The sequence below is a fragment of the Acomys russatus genome, chromosome 24 (genome assembly GCF_903995435.1).
Source record: "Acomys russatus chromosome 24, mAcoRus1.1, whole genome shotgun sequence".
Classification (NCBI taxonomy): Eukaryota; Metazoa; Chordata; class Mammalia; order Rodentia; family Muridae; genus Acomys; species Acomys russatus.
In genome coordinates this window covers 49,106,781-49,131,099 of record NC_067160.1, presented here as the reverse complement: position 1 = coordinate 49,131,099, position 24,319 = coordinate 49,106,781, and the positions used below count along the sequence as shown (strand labels likewise).

General features: G+C 44.9%; 1 protein-coding gene across 2 annotated transcripts in view; it reads right to left on the bottom strand.

Annotated features, from left to right (window-relative positions):
• Positions 1–338: 338 nt before the first annotated feature.
• Positions 339–24,319, bottom strand: part of Pbx3 (PBX homeobox 3) — a 201,272-nt gene continuing 177,291 nt past the window's right edge. The window contains exons 6-9 of one of the 2 annotated variants that reach the window (XM_051166251.1): positions 7,509–7,674; positions 5,946–6,058; positions 5,064–5,153; positions 339–1,890 (exon numbers count right to left, since the gene is read on the bottom strand). In XM_051166251.1, coding sequence (XP_051022208.1) covers positions 1,798–1,890; positions 5,064–5,153; positions 5,946–6,058; positions 7,509–7,674 — 462 coding nt within the window. In that variant the 3' untranslated portion in view covers positions 339–1,797. The remainder of the gene's footprint in view (positions 1,891–5,063; positions 5,154–5,945; positions 6,059–7,508; positions 7,675–24,319) is intronic. The other variant, XM_051166252.1, reaches the window with a different exon arrangement.

The following is a 24,319-nucleotide window of genomic DNA, read 5'->3' as shown; positions in this document are numbered from 1 at the left end:
CATTCTTTCCAAACCTTTACTCATCTCCAACTAGCTAAAAAAAGTAAACCGGACAAGGCTCTTGTTATTCAAAAGACCAGCTAGGAAGTTCCAGAGTTGCCCTTAGTCAGAGGAACTCAAGTGCTGTGGTCAAGGTGAGCCCTGGGCTGTGCCCAGTCTGTGCTGCCCGATCTCAGGCCATACGCATGTGAAAGGATATGAGAAGCCCAGTGGACGGTCCAAAGCTTCATCAGGGACAGTAGCCGACAGGTCCACGGACTGTGTCGTGTGTCTGCCGGCCCAGTTTCCAGCAAACATACCCCCAACTTCCACCCTGCACGCCTGTGCTGGCTCAAAAGAGCAGACACACACATGACATCCACGTTTAATCAGGAAAGCAAAGTTTATTCATGTTTGAAACTACATAGAACTACCACAAGGAAGACTTCTCAATCCGGGGTGTGAGCCAGTAGAAAGGAACACAGAACGCTTTTAATACATCAGAATCACCGCCACAAATTATTGTCACGACTCAGTCAGTTTCAGAATCGCATACAATACAAAAAGGAGGAGAGGGCCCGCCACACAGGGTGAAATGTACAGTGCTGAATACTGAATCTGAACGCATCACAAGAACCCGCCTTTTTTTTTTCTTTTTTCTTTTTTCTTTTTTTTTTTTCTTCTGTATGGATTAGTAACAAGATGAAGAACATTCAAAACGCTTCTCAGTTATTTACAACAGCTTGGCTGATCCTGTGTTAAGAGTCAGACCCAATGTTGCCGATCTTGGCTTTTTAAGGGTTGCAAATGCAACCCTGAGTTTTCTTTTAAAAGATTACAATGTACATTACATTTTGTGAAGAGAAACAAAGAGTTAATTACAAGATGCAAAAAGATAAGAAAGAGACAAACTACAGCGTGAGTATTGTTCAGAGGTAGTAAGTGAGCGCTCTAAGCTACAGAACATGTTGGGATTCTATTGGTTCGTATGAGTTCGCATGAGGTAATAAAGCTGTGTTTTGATTGGTGGGATGTATAAATACTCTTTTGCTACACTATATACAGCACTCCAGAGAGCAGGGCCTTTCCAGGCTGCCCAGAGGACGAGCACACCTTGACAAGTCTGTGCAGCACCCAGCACACACGGCCAAACCTCAGACAGGCTTGTTTTCACCTCTGTAGCAGCAAGATCTCCATCTCGGGGCAAATCTGGATCCATGGTCTCGTTAGCGCAGACTCCAGGCTCTGGTGCTTCAGAGGGAGAAAGGAGGCCACCAGTCTTTGACCTAATTACAACGTAAGAGACGGCGACACAAACATGGCGAGGAAAGCTCTGAAACACACCTTCCTTAAGAGAGACAGGCAGAGAGCGCCTTCCCTCGAAGCCCATCGGTGACGTGAGAATGACATGAGAGTCTACATGGGCATCTGCAAGGAGTCAGCTTGGGCAAGGTGACCCTTGCACGCTACTGTGTAATTGGGGTCTAGCATAGATGGTACTTCTTACCCTTAAGGCCAAGGAACTGGCAACTGTGGAACCATTAATGAAAAAGACCGATAATAAATTATGATGAAACAGTTACAGAACTGGCAACAATGTTACATCTTGGCCTAATTGGATAAAGTGCTTTCTTTTAGACGTGTGTCTTAAGTTTAAATACAAATGATTATGATTCCTTAAAAAACAGGTTTCCCGAGTTCTCTAAGAAGACAGGGTTTACAGTAAAGCTGTAGGTGGTGGGTTACAAAACGCTTTCCTTCTCCTCCTATTGCTCTGAATGCGCTCATCACGGCACGTCAGCTGGGGAAGGCCCGGGATTAGTTAGAGGTATCCGAGTGCACACTGCCTGGGCCTTCCGTAGGAGAAGTCACAGAAGATGGAGTTGTTGCATCCTGCCAGCCTCCATTAGCCTGAAAGGAGAGGCACAGTTCAGTGGGTGCACGTCTACATAGTAATTCCACTCCCCAATTGAGAACACCCAGATGACAAGAGGAGAGCAAAGGTGCATTAGCAAAATGTATTTTCTGACCCACTTTGGCAGGAGTTGGAAGCATGTGTTAAAGTGGGATTAAATGCATGTAAAATGAATCCATCCCATCAAGTAAAGATTGGGCGATAAATCAGCTCAGTGACTATGACTTCAGCCAGTCCCAGGCTGGCATGGAGCTTGGCCTCTGATCTGCCGGTAAAAATCATCATGCAAGAGCGACCTCTCAGAGGCTCAACAGTGGAGAGGCTCAACAAGATGCTCCAGGAAGCAGACACCTCAGCCGGCTCCATCACTGTTCCCACGGAGGACGCTGCCCACTCTTCTCTCACAAACACCTGACAGCCAGCTAGCGTAACCCTTGGAAAATGAAGGCCACAACTTCCCTCCAAATAGGAATCCCTCCAGAATGAAAATGTCTGAACTGTAGAGAGTCCCATGCTATTCAAATCGGGTTTCCAATTATCTGCCAGTGGAGCCCCAAGTCGGGATGGTGCAGCTGCCTGCACGTGCGCCTGGCCCTTCCTGTCTCGGACCTGTACCGGCACTAACAGTACTCAGAAACAAATTTGCCTCATGTCTTGCCCTGTAGAGGCAATTGCTGAAATCAATGTCTGATCAGATTTCGGCTGTGGCAGACAGCTTGTCGCTACGTATTTTTATGTCAGTCAAGAAGAGGAAGGTACTGGGCTTGAGTTGGGGAACTCTGAGCAGAATTGACGGGGCAGGCCTTTCTGGAGGGAAGGCAAGGGAGAGCTGCCTGACATCCTGTCCCTGCGGCCCCAGACAGCCTCGGCTACTACACTGCCTAGTCCCACGCCCCATACCAACACACAGCCCCCTCCCTTCCCCCGCTCTGCCTCCTTCCTGTCTCTCTGTAATTTCTCCACAGAGTCCATCTGAAGGCTCTTTTGGGCATGCAGAAGACCTGCATCGGGGCAGCCGCTTCTTCTCCCACAGGAGGTGTGTATGTCATGGCTCCCGCTTCCTGGCACTAGGTCTGGAACCCAAGGCCTTTGAGCATGTTGTGTTAGGCAGGCTCTCTGTCGCAGACCACATTCTAAGCCCAGGCTGTTCTTAAAGAGCCCCTCGTCTTCGTTTAGCTGCATAGTTCTGCATATAAAGCCCCTTCAATCTCTTCTGAAATAGCAGTTCAGCCTTCCCAGTGCTGCAGACCCTTTAACACAGCTCCTCACGCTGTGGTGACCCCCAGCCATAAAATTATTTGCATTGCTATTCCATACCTTTGACTCTGCTACTGCTATGCATTGTAATAGAAATATATGTGCTTTCTGTTGGTCTTAGGTTGTAACCTCTGTGAAAAGGTCATTTGGCCCCACAGGGGTTGAGACTCACAGGCTGAGACCCACTGCTCTATGATCAAAGGTGGGGGCTGGAGAGAGGGAGGGGTGGGGGCTAGAGAGAGGGAGGGGGTGGGGGCTAGAGAGAGGGAAGGGGTGGGGGCTAGAGAGAAGGAGGGGATGGGGGCTAGAGAGAGAGGGAGGAGGTAGGGGCTAGAGAGAGGAAGGGGGTGGGGGCTAGAGAGAGAGGGAGGGGGTGGGGGCTAGAGAGAAGGAGGGAGTGGGGGCTAGAGAGAGAGGGAAGGGGTGGGGGCTAGAGAGAGGGAGGGGGTGGGGCTAGAGAGAGAGGGAGGGGGTGGGGGCGAGAGAGAGGGAGGGGGTGGGCAACCACTACAGAGCTGGTTGTCTACATGGAAAAAAGAATTTGCAGCTTGAGATATCAGATTCAGGGTAGAAGAGGGAAATAAGATTAAATAAGAAGTCATGGCACTGTTTTTGAAAGCTTCAGTCATGCCAGGTTGGGTGGTGACAAACCTGCGTGTGTTCTGTCTCTAAGACACACCCTCCTCTATCTGAAAGGTAAGCTGTTTCCCCTCAGCCATGAAAATCTCCTTAGGAAAAGAAAAACTCTTACACAGATCCAAGTCTAAAGATATCCCATCTGAAGTAAACATCATTCCTCTTTTATCCAAATTTATAAACAACAAATGTACAATATTTCTCCCCTTCATGGCAGCTGCAGGAGAGGTTGTCAACGAGCATCCTTTCCCCCCCCCCCCCAAATAAATTAATCCTTCCTCTGGTGGTTTGAGATTATGCACTGTATTATACGGCAGCGGCTTATCAGGCCTCATCAGTGAAGACGGAATTCATGTCTGTAAAATGCTGCAGGCAATCACGGCTTCATATTTTATCATGTTGATAAGGATATCGCACATTCTCTGAAGCATTTCAAAACACTTAAATGAAAAAGGAGAAATGCAACTAAAAGGCTTTTTATATGGCTTGTTGTGGGTTATTATGAGTTATTTATAAACCCAAAAAGAAAAGATTTGACATTTCAACTGTAAAAGATTTGAGTATTTAATGGTCCTTTTTTCCCTTTACAATTGAACATCCCCAATCACTTTTAATGTCATTAATATTTACTCACTATGGCAAATGAAGGTCCTAAAAAAGGAGACTTCTTTGTGCCCCTCCTGTCTGCTACCATGTGTCCCAGATCAGGGCATTCCTAACGCCTCCTTTCCAGTGCCTGCCATTTCCCACCCGTGTCAGGGCAGGAAGCAAGGGCAAGTTTTGTGATTCAGTAACAAAGGTCGCTCTATCATTAAAGCGGAGAGGCCATTAACCTTGGGTGTTCTGTTTTGCACCCCAGGCTGGCAGCCCAGGATGCAGTTCTTTGCTTAGCATGGCTGCTGACGTGCTGGGCCTCCAAGGTTATCACCATCACCTGCTCTGTGCCGGGGAATTTTCCTGCTGCTTGATTCTAAGATGAATGACCATTTCCCACCATCTCCCGAACACAGCATGGCTGCCGGGAAATGGCATCTAAATGGGCTGGTACTTAAGTCCCCACTGGTGATAGGACACTAGCCCCCTGGGCTTCCGTGAGGGCTCCAAAGGACAGCTAGGTAACACCAAACACCAAGGGCCATTACATGGAACCATGGCAAAGAGACTGCTGCCCCCAACTGCCAACAAGATGTGGAGCCAAGTCTAGTGACTGTTAACTTGTTCATTAGTCTCTGTTTCCCTGACACGGTTCCCACAGCTCGCTCCCCAGGGTACTCACGTTTAAGTTATGTGGACTGTACAGTGAGTTTGCTCCAAGGCCGTCACTGTAGCCTCCCGTCTGATTGATAACATGACGGAGGGTATCCACCTAGAAGTGAGACGAAACAGAATCCATCACCTCCATCTATTAAAACATCATCACTTACAAAAGGGAACAATTTGAATTATGTGTGCCACAAGGGTGGAGCATCTTCAATGAAAGACAAATGTATCAATCAAATGTGACTGGAGGGATTTCAGAGACTCCGCGCATATTTAAATCACACTTCTTTGTTTTTCACACCAGCCAAACACTAGCATCTTCATGGCAATGCAGACTTTCCGTCTATGCTACCAAGTGTGTGTGGCTGTGGGTGAAAACCTGCTCACAGATATTGCGTGCTGAATCAACACCGCCCCTCCCCCGCGCCCTGCCCCTACCACAGTGCAGAAGAGTAAGAGTACTGGCTCTCAGTTAAGAGGACGAGAAAGGGGCTGAACCCAAAGAATGCAGGTTTCAGTTTCCTGACTGTCAACAATGCAGGAATAAAAGAGCAGTATGTTCTCTTGTTCATTCTTTCCCCCTCCCTCTCTGTCCACCCCCGCCCTCTCTCAGGCACACAGGATCTTCTGTTCTGTCATAACAAAGACCCCCCTCCCCCATCTCCATGAGCTCAAGCCAGAGCCGAATGCATTCACAAAGTTCGTCAGCTTTGAATCATCAAAGGCATTGTCCACTTAACTTCTCATTGAATTAAGGGGTGGGCAAACGTGTCCCGTTTGGATGCACCCAGCACAGGTTCTGCATGGATGTGCAGACCACTTCCATGGGTCAGAGCGGGGAGTTTTGAGCCCAAACCCTACCGTGCCAGAAAGGCCCCGGCTGGGGCATTTCTCCTACCTGTGACTGCACATTGGCTCCGACTTGGGACCCTTGGTAAGAATCCCCATTCAGACTCTGCATGTTCATGAACATGTCCCCAGAATTTGGGAGGTTAAAAGAACCAGAAGAACCTGGAAAGGAAAGAGTTAAGTAGCTGAATAACAGAGAGCTACACACACACAATCCCCAAAGACCTAGAGGTAGGGAAAGGAAAAGAGACAGAAGGGAGAGGCATTTCCAGCTTAGAAGGGCAGAGCATTAGCTGCTGTTCTAGAAGGTCCTGCCAACTCGGGCTACGCACAGGAAGAACCTTACAGAGGGCGAACCCAAAAGAACAACCAGAGACAAGTCAGAATGGCAGGAAGGCGCCCAGGAGCTGGCCCCAGCTTCTCCTTGTTTCCACTTCGCTCTTCACTGCTGCTGTCGTGGTGGAGGACACACAGCCTTCTGCACTCTGTCCTAGCCATAACTCTATCTTGCCATTCACCAGTGTCTGTGGCCTATTAGAACTGATGGGGGTGTGATAAAACAGTCAGCTTTCCTTCTGGACCTTTAAATATGTATTTTAAAATCTCCTTAGAAAGCCTCCAAGCCCCTCAAACCGATCTTCTGGGGCTAGCTACACCTTTCTCTGTTAGTCAAGTTCCCTGTAATTTAAAGACATTTCTTCTAAACCCATCATAAATGCCATATAAAATTTCAACAGAATGTTCTGCATAAGGAATCAAAAGTGCATTCATAGCCAGCTGTGGCGGCACACATGTGTAAGCCCAGTCATTCAGCTGAGGCAGAAGAATCACACATTTGAGGCCACGCAGAGCTACAAGGTAAGTTATCTTAAAAACAAAAAATAGCCAGGTGTAGTGGCGCATGCAGGCAGGTCTCTGTGAGTTCAAGGCCAGCCTGGTTTACAAATCGAGTCCAGGACAGCCCAGGGATACACAGAGAAACCCTGTCTCGAAAAACAAAAGCAAATAAACAAAACCCAAAAAGTAATGGCTAGTTATGTAGATCAGTGGCAAAGACTGAGCGTTGCATATGCAAAGCCCTGGGTTCAATGCCCACTACCACAAAAAACAAAAACACCGAAAAAACAAAAATGGCGATGCATTTGCGCTCAATACCACATCTTTAAAAGTAAGTCCAGCAAGCCCTACAGCACAGAGAGAGGCTGCACCTGGAACCTGAAGCCAGTGTACAGGAAGCGCAGCGACATCTCAACCCAACATGCAGCTTCCTCACCAACAGCACATTGCTGCTGTTTCATTCTGACAGACCACAACCGTCCCCAAGGTGATACACAGAGAGGTAAGCTTTGCCTGTCTGCTGAATTAAAGGCCATGCCTGAGTATAAAGGTTCCAGAATCTACTGGAGCAAGTGGCATCCACTGTCAACAGTGGGTTTACCAGCACAATCTGTGCTGTTATTTACCTATCTCCAGACAAGCCTGCGAGTGAATGCAAATCTCCCCAGAAAGCCCTACTGTGCACCCAGTGAGGCTGCAGCTTCACAGTCTACAAGGTGGGGCGCTGTGGCAGAAGCCTGTCTGGCTGAGCAGGGAGTGAGCGTGCCATACGCACCAGAGTTCGGCGTGGTGGGCGAGTTGGTCTGGTTGTTCTGCACGGCTGCGGCCACTGCATGCGCGGCGGTCACGGCTGTTTTGGCAGCGTAGAGATTGGCCTCCTCTTGAAACTTGCCGATGTTCTTCTTGTACCTGATTCTTTTGTTGCCAAACCAGTTGGACACCTACCAAGTACAGGGACATGGCATGGGAAGGGTGGAGAACTCACACAGACAAAGCCAAGAGCCCCGTCCTTACTATGGGATAGCAGGAGGAGCTTCCGGCTGACACAGTGCCCTGCCCACCACTTCACACCACATGGGTAGTGCATAATAATGGCTTTAGGGGTTCACTGTCCATTATGGCATACTCTTTGAACTCTAATGGAAGAACAAAGCTTCCTGGAATTAGCCAGAGGAACACTAACATGGCTGGGAGCACTGCTCATAAAAATACCCAGTTGCTATATGTGCACCAAACATAGGAATCGGACAACTAAAAGAAGCTGGAAAGCTACTGGAAACATTTGTTAAATTAGGTATTAAGAAGCACACTTGAAAAAGAATGGCCTATTGTTCATTTGTGGACCTGGAACAATTTTGGCAGCTATATAATAGAATGATGTTTTGTCTGCGGAAGAGGGACATCCATTAATAATGGATGAAAAATCCCTTTGTCTCCTGCCTTGGAAGACACTGTCTGCCAATATGGCTACTCAGGCTCTGCCAGTTACTGTGTGGGAAGCCTCAACTTGAAAACTCAAGCCATCTCAATAAGGTCAAATGTAAATGCAGAGGAATGGCTGATTCCAAAAGGTAGAACATGGCTTTTTCTCTCTTTCAAATGACTTTATGATGTCGGCCAGTATAATGTGAAAGAGGGTGCTGGCAGAAGGCTGATTTCACCACAACGCATAGACAGCAAAACCATAGCCCAACACTTAGCACTCAGACTCACACCGTATGCTGACACCTGTAGTTGAGCTATGTAAGGAAGCGAAAAGTCACACAGCCGTATAGAAGGTACGCCCTATGCTGCATCAGAGGAGTCTGCCTCCCTTTTGTTAAAGTAACTATTTAAAAATATTCCCAGGAAGTGCCTACTAATCTAGTAGAGGAACCACTGGTGTGGTGTCAGAGCCATTGTTCTACCCTAGGTATTATTTGTAAGAGCCCCTCAGGGGCCCTGAGCAGAAACAAGGAATGGGACGCGGCTCAGGGCCCTCCAGCCCAATTTTCTGCAGTGGGCAGCTCTGCTGGCCACCTCTGCCAAGTCTTTAATTGCTTTGGAAATGGTGCTCTCATTCTTCAACTGATGGCACTCGCGCTTCTGGAGAAGGCTAGAAAGCCCTGGCAGGGGCTCCCTGAGAGAAAGACAGCACCAGCCTTACTGTTGTCCATATGCTGCCCTTGGAGCAGTGAGCACACACATGTGCACGTAAACACACATGAGCACACTTGAGGACCTATGCAGCAGCACAGGCTCCTTGGACAGAAATATGGACAAACCCACTCAAGAACAAGGCTGCTTGCTCAGGCCACTCAGCTGCCCTCAGCACAGGGTTCGGACTCCCAGCAATGTCTGTCACCCTGCCGAGCACTCATTCTTCCCGTGGGTCCTCCAAATTTTATTCCAACACCTGCCTTTTCCGTGTGTGTGTGTGTGTGTGTGTGTGTGTGTGTGTGTGTGTGTGTGTATAGGTGTGTGTGTCTCCTCCAAGGATCACCTCTTGAGCCTCTTCTCTCTCTCCTCATCCACCTCCAAAAACCTTCAGTGAGCCTCTATGTGTGGATGGTTCTAGATCTCAGTGTTTAGATTCCCATGAAAGCTGCCGTACTCCAGCACCCCTGGATTAAGAGGAAGGGCGGGTGCTTCTCTTCTCCTTTCTCCATGCTCCTACAATCCCACGTGCCCACAGCAGAGTCCCTGGCTCCATCCCTAGGCAGCCTTGAATGGGCATATACTTTATTCTGGACTTAAACAAACAAGCAGAAACCAACCTGGCTTTCCTCTTCATGCACTCCCTGGTCTTATTTCTGACAATCAGAAATTCAATGAAAATGAGGTCCATGTGGACAGCCCATGGGACCTAAGCCTCCTGCCACTGACCTTCCCACTCCCCTACTCTTCCTACAGTGGCAAGCCTGCAGCAGGCGTGCGTGCACAGGGACGGCATAGTGGGCAAATATTCTGGAGATGGAACAGGCAGAGTCTGGTCAGTACGTAAGGTGGAGCTTGGGAAGAGAAGAGAAAAGTCATAATGCTGGTGTGGGGCTCAGGCCTGGAGCAGGAGTGGTCTTCAGAGGGATTCTTATGTAGAAAGAACCAGTGTCAGGGAGCCTTATGACCCGTTTCCAAAGCAGAGTTACATCATTCTGAAGATTAACTTACTTTATGTGTATGTATGTATATGTGTATGTGTTTATATGCTCCATATGTGTGCAGGAGCTTGAGAAGACAGAGGATATCAGATGCCCTGGCATAGGAGTTAGAGGACCCGATGTGGGTGCTGGGAATGGAACGTGGGTTCTCTACATGAGCTCTTAACCACTAAGACGTCTCTCCAGCCCTAAATGATGCCATTCTTAAAACAGAGCAGTGAGTCTGGGGTATAGCATTGGATTGTGCTTGCCTAGCATGTACAGAGCCCTGGGTTTTAATAACAGCGCCACATGAACCAGGCATGGTGGTGCATACCTACAGTCCCTAGATTCTGGAGGTAGAGGCAAGAAGATTGGAAGTTCAAGGTTATCCTTGGCTATATATCAAATTCAAGACCAGCTTCCAATGCATGAGACCCTGGAAGGAAGGAAGGAAGGAAGGAAGGAAGGAAGGAAGGAAGGAAGGAAAAGAGGGAGGGAGAAAGGCCACAAAACCAAAAGCCAACAAACAAAGCAACCACAACCTTCGAAGAATCAAGGTAGAAATAGAACACGGGGCTTCAAGTGCTGATAGTGCTTGTTAAAACGAATCCTCTTGGAACCCAGCCCTCCTTCCGAAGTTCAGGGCCTCAGCTGAGGAGGCGTATCTCCAGCTGACACGCACATGGCTGCTTTTATATATAACAGCCCTCTGGCTTTCCTGAGTTGGTCGGGAGGCCTTAGAAAGAGTTAAGTATTGAATATATTGTTTATAGTACAAAGGGACACAGTCCTGGTTGATGGGGAAACTGGTATTTCTTAAGCATAATTAATGAAAATTCCCCAACTCTGAATTTAGCAGCAAAGGCCCATCTTAGAATTCTCTCCTTCTCAACAATTCTCTGTTGGATTCAGTACTTTGTAGTTAATATTACCTTGACAATCAGAGAAGCTATAATACATTAATGAAACCTAGCCTAGAAAATCAGATTACAGCTTTATTAACAGTTTCATAATTGAGGAATCTCTACCATGGAAGGCCTCATCTCTGGATATGTAAGAATCCTCTGTTTATGCACACCTCTGGACCAATCAAACAACAGTCATCACTAATAAAGGTTTATTTAATTCTCACAGTAAAATTTTAATATCACCAGCAGCCTGGGGAAGCTTTAGCAAGTGGGTTTGCTTGACATCAGATCGTTTCCATTCTGCCAGTCCCAATACTTCTTAATCTTTAATATCAAGGCAATTAAAATTAATGGCCACTCATCTGCAGCTACTGTGGGCAGTGTTTCCTTGACATCAATTGTTTGATGGGATTACCTAGAGGTTAAACTAACAAGCAAGGTTTAATTGGAAGCAATGAAAGAAGCAGTGATCATACGTTATGTTTAACCTGCATAACCACATCTAAATGAATATCTAGAAATGTTAAACTATTTCTCAAATTAAAATATGCACATCACACACATTCTGAGCCCACAGATTTGGGTACTGCGGCAATCAGCTAGTGAGTTCACACAGCGCAACCAAGAGCAGCGTAATTAATATAGAAATTGACATCTAAATTCAGAAAAGGTTTTCCTCTTTTAGAAACGGATACAATTACTTGCAAAAGGCCCACGGTTACTCAGTGGGAAACACAAAAGGAACAGGGCCTGTGACCCCTCCTACAAGAGTGCTCACGACGGAGCCAGGCTGCAGAACGGGCCACCACGGACGGCCTTCTCCACCGCTGAACTGTGATGGTCTGTACATCGGCCCCACAGTGGAAACAGGCAGGAAATTGGTAAGGGGAAATGGAATACACTGTCCTGTGCTTCCCTTCTGAATCTCACATCAATGATTCACAGCCCTGGCTGCGAGGGGGGAGCAAAGGACCAGGCAAGAATCTTAAGATTAATTAAAAATGAGAATGACAACACAAGCACTCTTCTCCTACTGACACTCAGTGTGCCCGGCCCCAGATAGCGCCTCTGGAAGTCAAAGGAGCAAGGTGGCTAGACTGTGTAGGCTGCTGAATTTCTCTGGAACCTTTCTGGCCAAGAAGTGACAGGAAAAGCCTCTGGTGTTTTTCAACACGCCATGAACATGCATGTCCCCCACCTACATCCTGCAGATCACCACTTTGAATTTTCAACCTAACTAGTGAAGTCAGATGCAGGTGTGACCACGTGAAGGTTAAATGGTTAGGGCTCCACTCTGTTTCCAATCTACCTTATGTCACTTACAAGCTGAGTGACTCTGAACTGGTTGAGTCCTCTCTCATATAAAAGAAATGATAATAACACACCCTCCTCGGTCTAGGCCCGTCCAGGCACCTGCATTATCTGATCACTTTATCAATGAAGGAACAAAAAAAGCCAGACCATTCACAAGTGGCCCTTAATCATACATCAAAATGTGATGGATCTAGAATTCAGCCCAGGACTTCCCATTCGGATTTTCTGTTTTTCTGAGAATGTTTGCTGAGCATGTGACAGTCAGTATTGTCTCAGGTTGCTGTGGGGGAGATGAAAAAGAAACTGCACGGCTTCAGTCTAATTTTATGGTCATGAAAGCAATGCCAGCCCCTCAAAAACAGTTAGCAAAACTTGAAGGATGGTGATGAGGGGACACTGAGCTACAGAGATGTCCTAGCATGTCTGAGAAATTAGAGGGAATGTCCAAAGTAAGAAAGAGGCCGAATTGGGCACTGGTGCCAATGCCACTCCTAGTGTCAGCAGCAAAACCCAGAAGCTCACATCAACACAAGAGCCACAGTGTGAGCTGGGGCTTCCTCTCCCCAGACCCAAGACAGTAATCGCTTCTTCTCCAACTCCTTCCCCTCAGTTCTCTTTTGGTGGTGATAGAGGCAGGAAAAACCATTCTAAGGGAAGAGGCAAGATCTGAGAGGAAGAGCAAGGCATGAGCAACATTTTGGGCGACGGTGGAAGATATGTGTGACAGCCAAGATCCCTGCAGGTGGGACAGCTATGGTCAAGGACGGGGCAGGGAGAGCCTGCCAATGTGCCTAGAAGGTATCACACTGCGGCAGCCCCAGTGCTAAGGGGCTGTGAGCATTTTCCTGGAATCCTCCCTCTAAAGTAATTTTGAAAAATCATGTACTTGGTCACACATTTTTTTATTCTTTGCACATTTTTAAAGTTGGCATCTACAATTTTTTATTATAAGTCTTAGAGTTATAAACAATGTTATTCAGCATTTCATAAATGTTGACATTTCAAAGTAAAACTGCAACACTACTCTTTAAAATGTAGCCAGCCAAATACAATAGCACAGCAATTCAACAGTATCCACTTTAAAACATATAAGCTCACTTTTTGAGGTTAGGAATTTTACATTCTTTTTGTTCTTAAAAGTGTATTTCCATTTTACTTCTTGCCCATATTATTCTAATGCAATAAACTTTTATGCTCGGCATAAGAAATATATGGAAATTTAAACATTTAAATTGTTTTTATTTCCTATAATTATAAAGCTATACATGCTTGGTATTTCCTTCTGGATTAAGCTGTCATTTCACTTAATCTAAAATTAGTCAAAGCAATACAAATACTTTGATAAAAAAAGGTACTTATTTTGAACAATAAATGTATAGTTTATTATACATGCATTTCTTGATCAGAGAGGCAGGGGTTATAAAATTCTAAACAAAGCATAGGTTATTATTAATATACTTCATACTATCCCTTTCTGAGGACCAAAGAGGGGCAAAAGATTCAAAGGTGCTAGGTCAATTATTCCTTCTTTTAGAAAATGGGAGAAGGGGTGATGGGAAGTGGGAAGAAAAGAAAGAGTGACATGAAGCTTCCGGCAGCAACCTTAAGGAGACAGGAGAGGAAGGAGAACAGATGCTTCATACAAAAGCTCCATCAGCAACAACTTGAACCTTCCGCGTGGAAGCCCTTAGGAGCATCACTAGCTGCTGCCTGGAGCACCAGGCCTCCCCTGGAAAATGCTGCCTGAGGCGGCTGGGTTAACTCTGGCTGGGAGTCAATCCCTTGTGACCGCAGCTGGGAAACCCTAGGATAGGGTGTGCCTGGAGAAAGCCTTCATGCTGAGCATGGGGCTCACATGGGCAGCCACCCCCACGGGATACAAAGAGCATTTGCAGCTAAAGATCTTCTGATTAAAGAACCAAATGTGTATGGGTGTGACTTATTATTTAGCATAACTTTTCCAGAGACTACGCCAAAAAAAAAAAAAAAATATATATATATATATATATATATATATCCTCTGACAAACATAAATAAGATCTTAAAGAGTTATTTAGAGATACTTGTACAAAGATATTTACCGCAATCCTACTGACAATAAGAACAAGAACGAAGAACACATTTATAGGAGCCTGTATGAAGGAAAAAGATCATTGGCTACATATCATATTGAAGAGAAATACTTATTGACATGAACCTATTCATAATATACTGCAAAGAGGGGAGAAGAATTTTTCCTTTCATACAATATGAGGTTTTTGTGTGTGAAAATATTCACAGATAGACACAGATGCATAATGCATATAAACAGACTTGTATGTATGCACAGGAAGGAAATATCACCCCAACCATCCAATTGTGGCCATGATTCAGGGTGGACTACGTTGACACATACTGTTTTATATGCTATCCCTGCACAAACATGGCCGTGTGTGGGGTTCTTATACACACCAAGACAGCATGTCAACAGGCAGTCACCATCCTGTCTGCACCTCACTGTCGGCAGAAATGCCATTATGCAGCTTTGCTTCCAAGGCAATTACTGAGGGCCGAATATGGTAGCACATGGGACACCGAGGCAGGAGTATTGCTTGTGCCTAGGGGATCAAGACCAGCCTGGGCATCATAGTGATGATTGAATGTATATCACTGGAAAGCCACACAGCACCTAGGAGCTTCATGCTGGGCCCCAAAGCTAAGGAAGAACCCACTCTTCTTACCTGAGAGATGTTTCAAGTAGCAGAATTCTGAACACAAAATTAAAATCACTTTGTAAATCTCAAGCCATTAAACCTTCCTAACAGCTTTGTATTTAAGAAAAAAAAAATTCCATGTTAAAATAAAAAGCTAACCCATCCACAGTGTCTATACAGTCACCAACAGGCAACTTATCAGCTGGCCTTAATCATGTGTTCCATTTCCGCTTCCATCACACTTATTTGTCACGTTAGTGACAACACTGAGTAGAGACTTAGCCTGCACAGGTGCCGGGTGCTGGCTCTTTCTCCACGGCAGACTGCATCAGGGAGAGGAGACAGCTATACATGGAAGCATCGCCATCAAAATCAGCAAACTGAAAATTTATGAAGCACAGCTCTTGACAAACTTGCCACAGTGTCTCCTCGTGTTTACCTGTGATGCATGCTTTATGTAGTGTGCCTAATTAAGCAAACATTATGGGATGCTAAATGGGGAGCTCTGTAAAATGGAACACGGCAGTGTATCTGCATGGCTAATGTCGTACCTCTGTCAGATAGTTTCTCCCTAATCAATATGCTCTCATCCCCATGCTATAGCTCGGGTCTGTTGAGCTTTTAAAGTAAATATGTTGGTAAACACTAAGCTTCACCTCATCCACTCCTCTGCCCCCAAGGCATGTGTCTGCTAACTTCTGAAGGGCAGAAAGTCTAGACAACTGTGTGCTATGTGTCCCCGGAGGCTCCAAAGGACAGGCAGATAAATGGGCCTGAGAGCTGTGCGAGGCCCTGCTTACCCAGCTGGGCCAGCCCTAAGAGCTCACCTGTCCGGGGCTATGACACCCACCCATGGTGCGGCCATGAAAACTAAACTTTCCAGTACAAAACTATAATCCAAGCCTTTTAAATTTCCATTTTAGAAAATAAACTCCCAATTTATAACAACTGACTTGAAAAACAACTTTTGGAACGCAATCCACTTCTAACGGGGGAACCAAAAAAATTTGACATTCTGCTTCCGCATTATTTGAAGTAACTTAAAGCTTGTCAATTTAAAATATTTGTCAAGAACAGCATTCTGTTTGTTTGCTTGCTTAAAGCTGTGAAACTTGTATTGCCATACGTGCTGGCACCCTCACAGCTTGGCTTTGCCCTCTCTCCTCTACGTATGATAGACTGATAACCGCTTGTGACATTCACAAAGAGTCTCATCTGAGAGTCTATAAACTGTCAGCCTCACAGCTATGGCACACAGAGGATGACACCGCTCATCTTCCCAAAACACATGCTAAGAGCAGCTTCCGCAGATGGCGCGTCCTTTAAGATTCCTTCTCTTCCCCTCCCTCAAATAAAGTCATTTCTCCTACTTCTAAAAATAAAAGTAGGTTAGGTAAACACGCCATGCCTTCCTTCCTAGGCTCCAGAGAAGCCACTGCACCTCCCAGCAGGGCTGTCGCAGCTACAGAGCAGCTCTCACTAGTGTGCTAGAAGGTGGAACTGTCACCAGGAAACACAGTATCCCAGAATCCAGCCCAAGGGTATTCTAAATAATAACAGGGCAGATTTTTACCCTGAGACGTTTCATATAAATCTAATGCCAGTAAATAAAAACATAAAATTTTATTCAGTCCTATATAAAAGTCCTAGCCAGGCCTTGTTTATTCCAGCACCACTGCCTAGCACATGTGTGCCAGTTTCTTTTGAAAAATCCAGAAACATGTCGTTGGCTTTCTTTCCTTCTCTTTATTATTATTTCTTACAATGTAAGAGGTCAACCAAGGGCCTCCCCCACACCTCAATCTCTTGGCCCCTGACTGACTTCATTTAAGAAGGGGATCCCTGGCCTCAAAAGGAATCCTGCCCTTGAAAATACATGAATACACTCACAAGGCCACATCACATGCACCTGAAGAGTAAAGACTAACTAGGTCTGTGGGAGACTAAGAACAGATGTATTCCTTCCTCACCCTGGACCCCAACTTTGTGGAGTCTGTGGGAACTCGGGGGCTGGGGGCTGGAGTTAGTACACTGATTTGTTAGCGGTCAGAACCTCTAGCTCCTGTTTCCTCTGTGAACCCCCCAAATGCTGGCCGAATGGATGCTAAAGTAGCAGTGACCGGGCACTCACGCCACACTACCCTGTGCTGAGTACTCTGCACTCCATGGATGAGTTCAATAAGCACAGACTCTCACAAAGACCTGTCGGCACTCCTAGCTCACAGACAGAGCATGACTCGATTAAACAGCCTGTTCCAGGTCCTGGCACTACTAAATGGTGGGCAGCTTGGTCAGAAATTCTTCTGCACTTTGCTATACTGCTTGCACGCAGATCTACAGTTGGAATACAGATTTCTCAAAATATATGATATGAAAGGGCACTGACACTGTCTATTATGGGCTATGAGTAACCGAGATGAGTTTTGGCTAGGAGCTGGCGTATCTGCAGGGCGATAGTTTAGCAAGTTGAATGAGACACAGGGAAAAAGAAAATTACCACTCTAGAATGTCCCTCCTTTGCTCTTCTATTGTCACCTGACACAGTCCCAGTTAGGAAAACCATCAGTCCTTTAACCTCTTTCCACCTTGGGCTCTGAGATCTGCCAGTGCAAATCACACACTTGCCACTGACAGGCTTTACCAGTGATCCTGCTTTTGGACTCATCTCCAGCCAGACTACTCATCCCACACACCTCATGAGCGCTGGGCAGGCACTGTGCTCCCCAAAGCAGCCCCTCCTCTCATCGCTCTGACCTCCTGCATGCCGCTTTACCTTCACCCTCATTCTGTTGGTCGCTGCACATCCTCTTGTAATAGCAAGTGTAAATGTTAACAACAGCTTCCTAAGTGCCAAGGGTCACGCTAAGCACTCTCTATGTGGCTAGCAATCCTCCCAACAGTCAAATGAGGTAGATTTTATTATTTTCCCTATTTTATAAACAAGAAAACAAAATCATAAAGAGTCTTAATAACCTTTCCAGACATACATCTAGCAAGTGAGGGAGCACACAAGCAGAACAGGCTGGGCTGAGCTCAGAACACAGGCCCATCCACTCGCCTTCCCTTAAGGCTCCCATTTCTACTGAGAAATCCATAAACACATGACTCGCGTTGACACTAAAATCCTGGACACAAGTGTTTACTGACGTTTGTGTGTCTCTGTGTGGGTATGTGTATGTGGAGGCAAAAGGCATCAGATGCCCCAGAGCTTGAGTTAGCTACAGGCCATTGTGAACGGCAGCATGTGGGTACTGGGAACTGAGCTCAGGTCCTCTGCAAGAACAGTGTATGCTCTGAGCCATCTCTCCAGCCCCACGAGGCAGACTTTTCAAAGAAGCTGTGCTTGGCTTTGCTGGGGTGTAGGCTAGTTCTCTGCAATTATGGTCATCTGGGCATTTGTTTTTACTGCTTCCTCCTTTCTACTCTTCTTGGTCTTGTATTAGTGTCCCTTACTACGCTGAGATGGTTCCCTATCGCTTACCTCCAGCCATCTGTGCATATATAAGCACAAAATATATACACACACAGCACACTTCAACGCACACATATTCTATATTCATGGGTATTTAAATTTATACATTTATTTCTAAGGAAGGCCTTAGGAGAAGCCAGTGAAATTTTGATATACTGTATTTCCGTTATCATTTAATTAAAATATTTTCAAATTTCCACCGTGGATTCTTCATTGACCCAGGGGCTATTAAAGATATTGATTAAATTCCAGACATGTGAAAAAATTTTAGTATCTTTTTATTACTGATGTCTACTGTAATTCCACTGTCGCCAAAAAGAACACCCTGCCTTGCTTAAACAGTCTTAAGGAGCCGCATGCCGTAGAACTTGACTGTTACTCTGACACTCAGGAGGTGGCGATAAGAAGATTACGTTGCACAGAAAGCTCAAGGTCAGACTGGGCTACCCCGTCCCTGTCCCTCCCCAAAACCTAAACAAACAAACACACAAACAAACAAATAATAGAAAAATAAAATGTATCACTAACCCAGAATATATAGCTAACATCTAAAATGCTGTGCAAATATTAAAAATATATATTCTGCAACTGTTGGATATAGTGTTTTATGTTCAAATCTATATTTAAAATGTTCCAGAACCACCAACATCACCATAAATCTAGGGTCTACAAGGGGTCAGAACCACTGCAGACCCTTAGGTTCAGAACTTAGAGACCCAGGGTCCTGAAATCTGGATTCTGACAGGTGTCTAGATCATTCCTGCGTACTCTAATGCTTGGTAAGCACTGTTTTGTGTTGTGCTGAAATGTGCATGTGTGTCTATCTGCTGCTCAGTAACAAAAAGATACGGAATTCTCCTGCTGTGAGCTTTGGATTTTACCTTTTCTTTGAAATTATTGAGTTGCTTTGTAAATCTGAGTTGATGTTACTGGATGCTCACAAATGTAGAGTTGCTATCACATTATTTTGTCTTGAGGTATTTTAAATCTGGTATTGCTTTCTGTTGGTTATTGCTTACCTGCTACAGGTTACTATTCTTGGTTTTCCCATGCCCTTATATTTTAAGCATGTCTCTTAGAAAATACATAATTTTCATTTTATATCCCATTTGACTATGTTAGACTTAGTCAACTTACTTAGACTATCTGATGTTACTATGATTATTTATATACTTGGGACTCTTATCATCCATAAGTATTTCTAATCTGTTTCATTTACTCTGTATCTCCCTCCCGCTTTTACCCCTCTTTAGCTTTTACTGTATATTTATTTGAAAATTAAAAAGCCCTTTAGCACCCTTAACATGACTAAAGATTTAACATTCTTGATTACTAAAGTTTAACATTAACTGGCATTTTATAAATTGGTATTTTCCCAGAAAAGGCATGATCCTTAAAATATCCCCCTTCATCATTTATAAGGCATTATCATCATATATTTTAATTCTATGAATACTATAAACAAAGTAGGACATTAGTAACCTTATGCAATAGATTCTGATTCAAACCCACACAGCTTACCATTTCCTACACCCTCCATCATGTCTGCAATCTTCTTATTTCTCTATGAAGAAACACACACACACACACACACACACACACACACACACACACACACTCTTAAAGAGAGAGACAAATTCAATTTTTGATAAAATGTCTTTATTTGACTTATTATCAAAAGACATTTTTGGCAGGTATGGAATTCTCACCTGGCATTTCTGTTAAATCATCTGTTTGGCAATGCCGACCCTCCCTGTCACAGCTTTATTATTCAGTTAAGTTAGTGGACGGGATGGCTGTTGTCGTTAAAGCACAATCTTATTCTCCCTCTGGATGCCTTTGCTTTGATTGTTTAGTGTGGATTACTATTTATTTATTCGGTTGAAACAACAGTTCTTCATAACTTTGGGGTTTGGAATCTGCCGTAAGATTTGCAAAGCATTCATTTATTGCATTTAAATATATGCACTGCTGGTGCTAGGATTATTTTTCACAAACCTAATCATGTATCTCTTCAGAATACCTCTCCTTATTCTATGGGGTAGCACTTAATACTAAGTAAGATTATATGCAAATAGCCTAATAATAATAACCTTTTCATTTGATACTAATTATGTTATATGATATCTCATATAATTGCTCATATAGTAATTACATGAACTGTATCAATATAGGTCATACCACATCCATTTATGTATAAATCCATATATGTGTTCATGTATGTGAGTAGGCTTATACATATAATTCATCTTTCCTAATTGGGATGTGAGCTCCATAAAGGCAGGATCTCTGTGGCATTCATGATATAAAACGAATGACTCTAAAGTTGTTAGTTGAATGATATTAGGTTAATTAATAGACACAAACAAGACATTTAAACCACTCAACCTCACAATGTAGGCTCTCCCCAGTCAGGCTCAATTTTGGTTTTCCAACATCATGTCCTACCATCTTAAGTCACTTACTTAGCAAGCATGTCATGTCTGGGTTGAATGCTGTTAGGCATTAAGACTATAGCACTGAATAAGACAACCAGTTCTGCCAGGTGGTGGCGCACACTTTTAATCTCAGCACTCAGGAGGTAGAAGTAGGAACTCTTTGAGTTCGAGGCCAGCCTGGTCTACAAAGTGAGTTTAGGATAGCCAGGGCTACACAGAGAAACCCTGTCTCAAAAAAAGAAAGAAGAAAAACTTAAACGAAGAAGAAAAACAAAATAACAAACAAAAACCAACCAACCAACCAACCAAAAAAAGACAACCAGTTCCAACTAACACAGAGTTTGCCATCTCTAAGTGAACACCATTCAATACTTAGAATTAATTATAAGAGCTGTGGAGGAAAAGATGCTATGTGAATGTGCAAGGGAAGGAATGAACTGGTGATCCAGGAAAGCTAGCTCTGAAGGAGAGAAATCAGCACACCATTTTCCATGGCCTTGTGGGAAGAAAACATCACAAGAGGAACACACACAAACTTGCTACTTATACCTTCTGATTCTGATGGCCACCTATAGGTACTTTTCACATATTTTCTCACCAAAGCACCCAACCTTCTATTTCTAGCCAAATGGTATATATGCAGAAAGTAGAGGTACAAAGACTCACTCAAGGCCACAAAGACAATAAAACAGGAAGGAGCTGGGATTAAGGGCCAAGCTAATCTAAGACTTGGAGTCCGCAACCTTGACTCTTCGAGCAGCACCTCCACAGGAGAAAACTGGCTCTGGATGCCTACCAGTCAGATCAGCCTCCTGCGGATGGCGTTTTCTTTGCTTAGAATGCCATTCTCCCCAGTCTCCCTCTGTGACATCTGTCCATCTCCAAGGCCTCTCCTGGTATTACCAGCAGGAGGTAAGCCTCTCCTCACAGTGTGTCTGGGCAGAGTTGGTACAGAGAAACAGCCAATAGAAAAGAAAAAGGCAGTCAAGGGCACTTTTAGAGAAGGCTTCTGGGAGGGCACATCGCAGAATCTACAGAGGGATGCCAGGGGGCCTGGGCACGCATCCTGTACTGATCTGTGTCTTCGCCCTTGGGCTACACCATCTATTTTCTGATCACTCCTCCTTGTGCTCCCCACCCTGCTGTGGGCCCTGAGGCTGCCCTCTGCTGCAGGCGTGCGGATTGCTGCAGGCTGGAAGGAGATGAGAGAAAGGGAAGAAAAGGAGGCCACAGCTTCTACTCCCCTGGCACCCTGCCTCTTCTCAGGGCTCTCCTGGTTTTTCCATGAAACATCCTTCCTAGGTTCTGGCAGCCCTTCCTGTATCTCTTGGGGCTAAGAGGCAGCAACAGAACCAACTGCCAACACCATCCATTGTTTCCCTACATTCTGCCCACAGTTTTATAAATAGTCACTTTATTAAAATTGTCTCACATTATTCTATTTTGAGCATGCCATCTGTTTTCTGCTGGGACCCTGACTTGCAGATTAGCCTACTGCCCTGACAAGCCTCACAGAAGTGAGGCACTAGAAAGGTGAGACGCAGTGATGAGAGACAGAATGCAGAGGGACTGGAGGGAATACACATTTACACAGAAGGAAAGGACAGGAAAAGTGAAGGAGGCAAAGCTGGAAGGTCCACAATTACATGAGGACCTCCTTTCAGATAGGAAAATCTAAAACCACTTAAGCCTATCATGAGAATAGCACAGTCTTCTGTTCACAGGTCTGGGTATCACAAGAGGAGTGGTAGAGATTCCACTCCTTAAGGCATTCTTTAATCCTTAAGAGCAAGCTAATCACTGCCCCATGGTAGACAGGCCCGCTTCTCAGATCAAGCAGGCGTCCCTGGTCTGCACTAGGTGTTACAACCCGCTCAAAGGACTCTCATATTTTTACATCTGGCTCTTTTACTCTTCACACATTGTTTAATGACAGCCTCATCTCCACTAGGATGCAAAACAGGAGCTTTTAGAACAGAGGGTCTGTCATCTTTTACAACAGTGTGAAAGAACCTCCGCAACACAATAGCAGCCATTTTCCTCCAAGCTGCTTCTGGTCTATCTCCGGCACACTTACAGGCGAAATCCATTTCTGCTGGTGTCTGCTGCCAAAGCAACTGAAAGGGCCTTTATGGACAGCTGAAACAGATATGGTAATTTGATAGTCATCTTTTTTTCCCCTGCTCTAATAATTACTTTAACGGGCTTCTTCTTGTTTTAATAGATTTTTTTAATAAGGAAATCTTACTTACAAATTTTAATTAGCTTACTGAATATTCACTGCTTTGGAGTAAGTAGTTTAATGAGTAAGAGGCCTCAGACTACTAACTAGCCTAGCTTCTTCACAGCAGCTTAGGGGAAGGATGCAGCCCTTCCGAGAGCCCAGTATATACACAGGAGCCAGACTCTCGTCTGGGCCCTGGGATGCAGGAACCACACTGCCACTGGCAGGGGAAAAAAATTAACAATCCACTTTTTTTCTTTATAGTGAGCATCTCTACCCTAGTTCCACCACTCAGGAAGGCCTGAAATAGTCCTTGTCAAATCACTCTCTGAACCTCAGACTCCCTATCTGTAAGGGACAGGTCAATGTTGTCTGGGCTGGACTGTTAACAGACAGGTCCTGTGCACCAGCTTTAAAGGCTCTGGAATATGTTAACGGCATGAATGAAGAAATGAATCTAATGTCACAACCTCTACTATTTCTGGTTCTCTTCTGTTAAAAAAAAATTAAAAAAAAATTTTTTGTGACAGTCTTTTCAGTACTGTAGCAATGAACTATAAGTTAACATTTTTCATTCTAAAAACACCTAACTGAGAAGACAGACTCAAAGTCAGAATCAGGAGAACAATGGAGGCTTTGTGTCTTAGTAACTTGAATAATCCATGCAAGTTAGCTCTACTCCAAAAGTAAAAGTATGTTAATATTCGCTCCACTAATTAAGAAGAAGTGACAACTTAAGTATGAGTCTCGGTGCATGTGAAATTCACAATAACAGCTTCTGTGACTCTTCCGGGTACTGTGTGAAAGGGAACTCCAGCTTCTCCGTTGAGCTGAGCCACAGAACAGGAGGCTCCATTCTGGTACAGCTCAACTCTACCCTGAGGACCTGCATTTATAGCATGCCATCGTGAATTAATGGAGGACTGCCATGGCCTTTATCTCCACTCTCCTGTCCACTTACGTTTTTACACATGAGCTCTGAGAGCTATGGCATAGACAAACTTAGTATGTTCAAGAAGAAATTCGTACTCTTTTCTCTGAAACCTCTCTCCCAAATCTTTCTGCACTGTTCTTAATAGCAGTTCTATACCCCTGTTGCTCAGAATAAAAATGTCAGCCACACCAGACTCTCCCTCACCTCCTCTCATCAGCAGCCCTGCTGGCTGTACTCTCACATGCAGAAGCCCCTCTGCACTGACGCTCTGGTCTGAGCCACTACCATCTGCCTGGGTTACTACAGCTGGTGTTAGCTTCCACTCACCCTACGATCTGTTTTCAATCAGCCACTGTGGCAATCCTGCTAGAACACAGGTAATAGTGTCGCTGCTTCTCACCTGACTTGGGGTAAAAGCTGCAGTCATCCCATTGCCTAGCAGCCACCGGGACACCATGGCCTCTTGGGAGGCTTCTTCCACTCC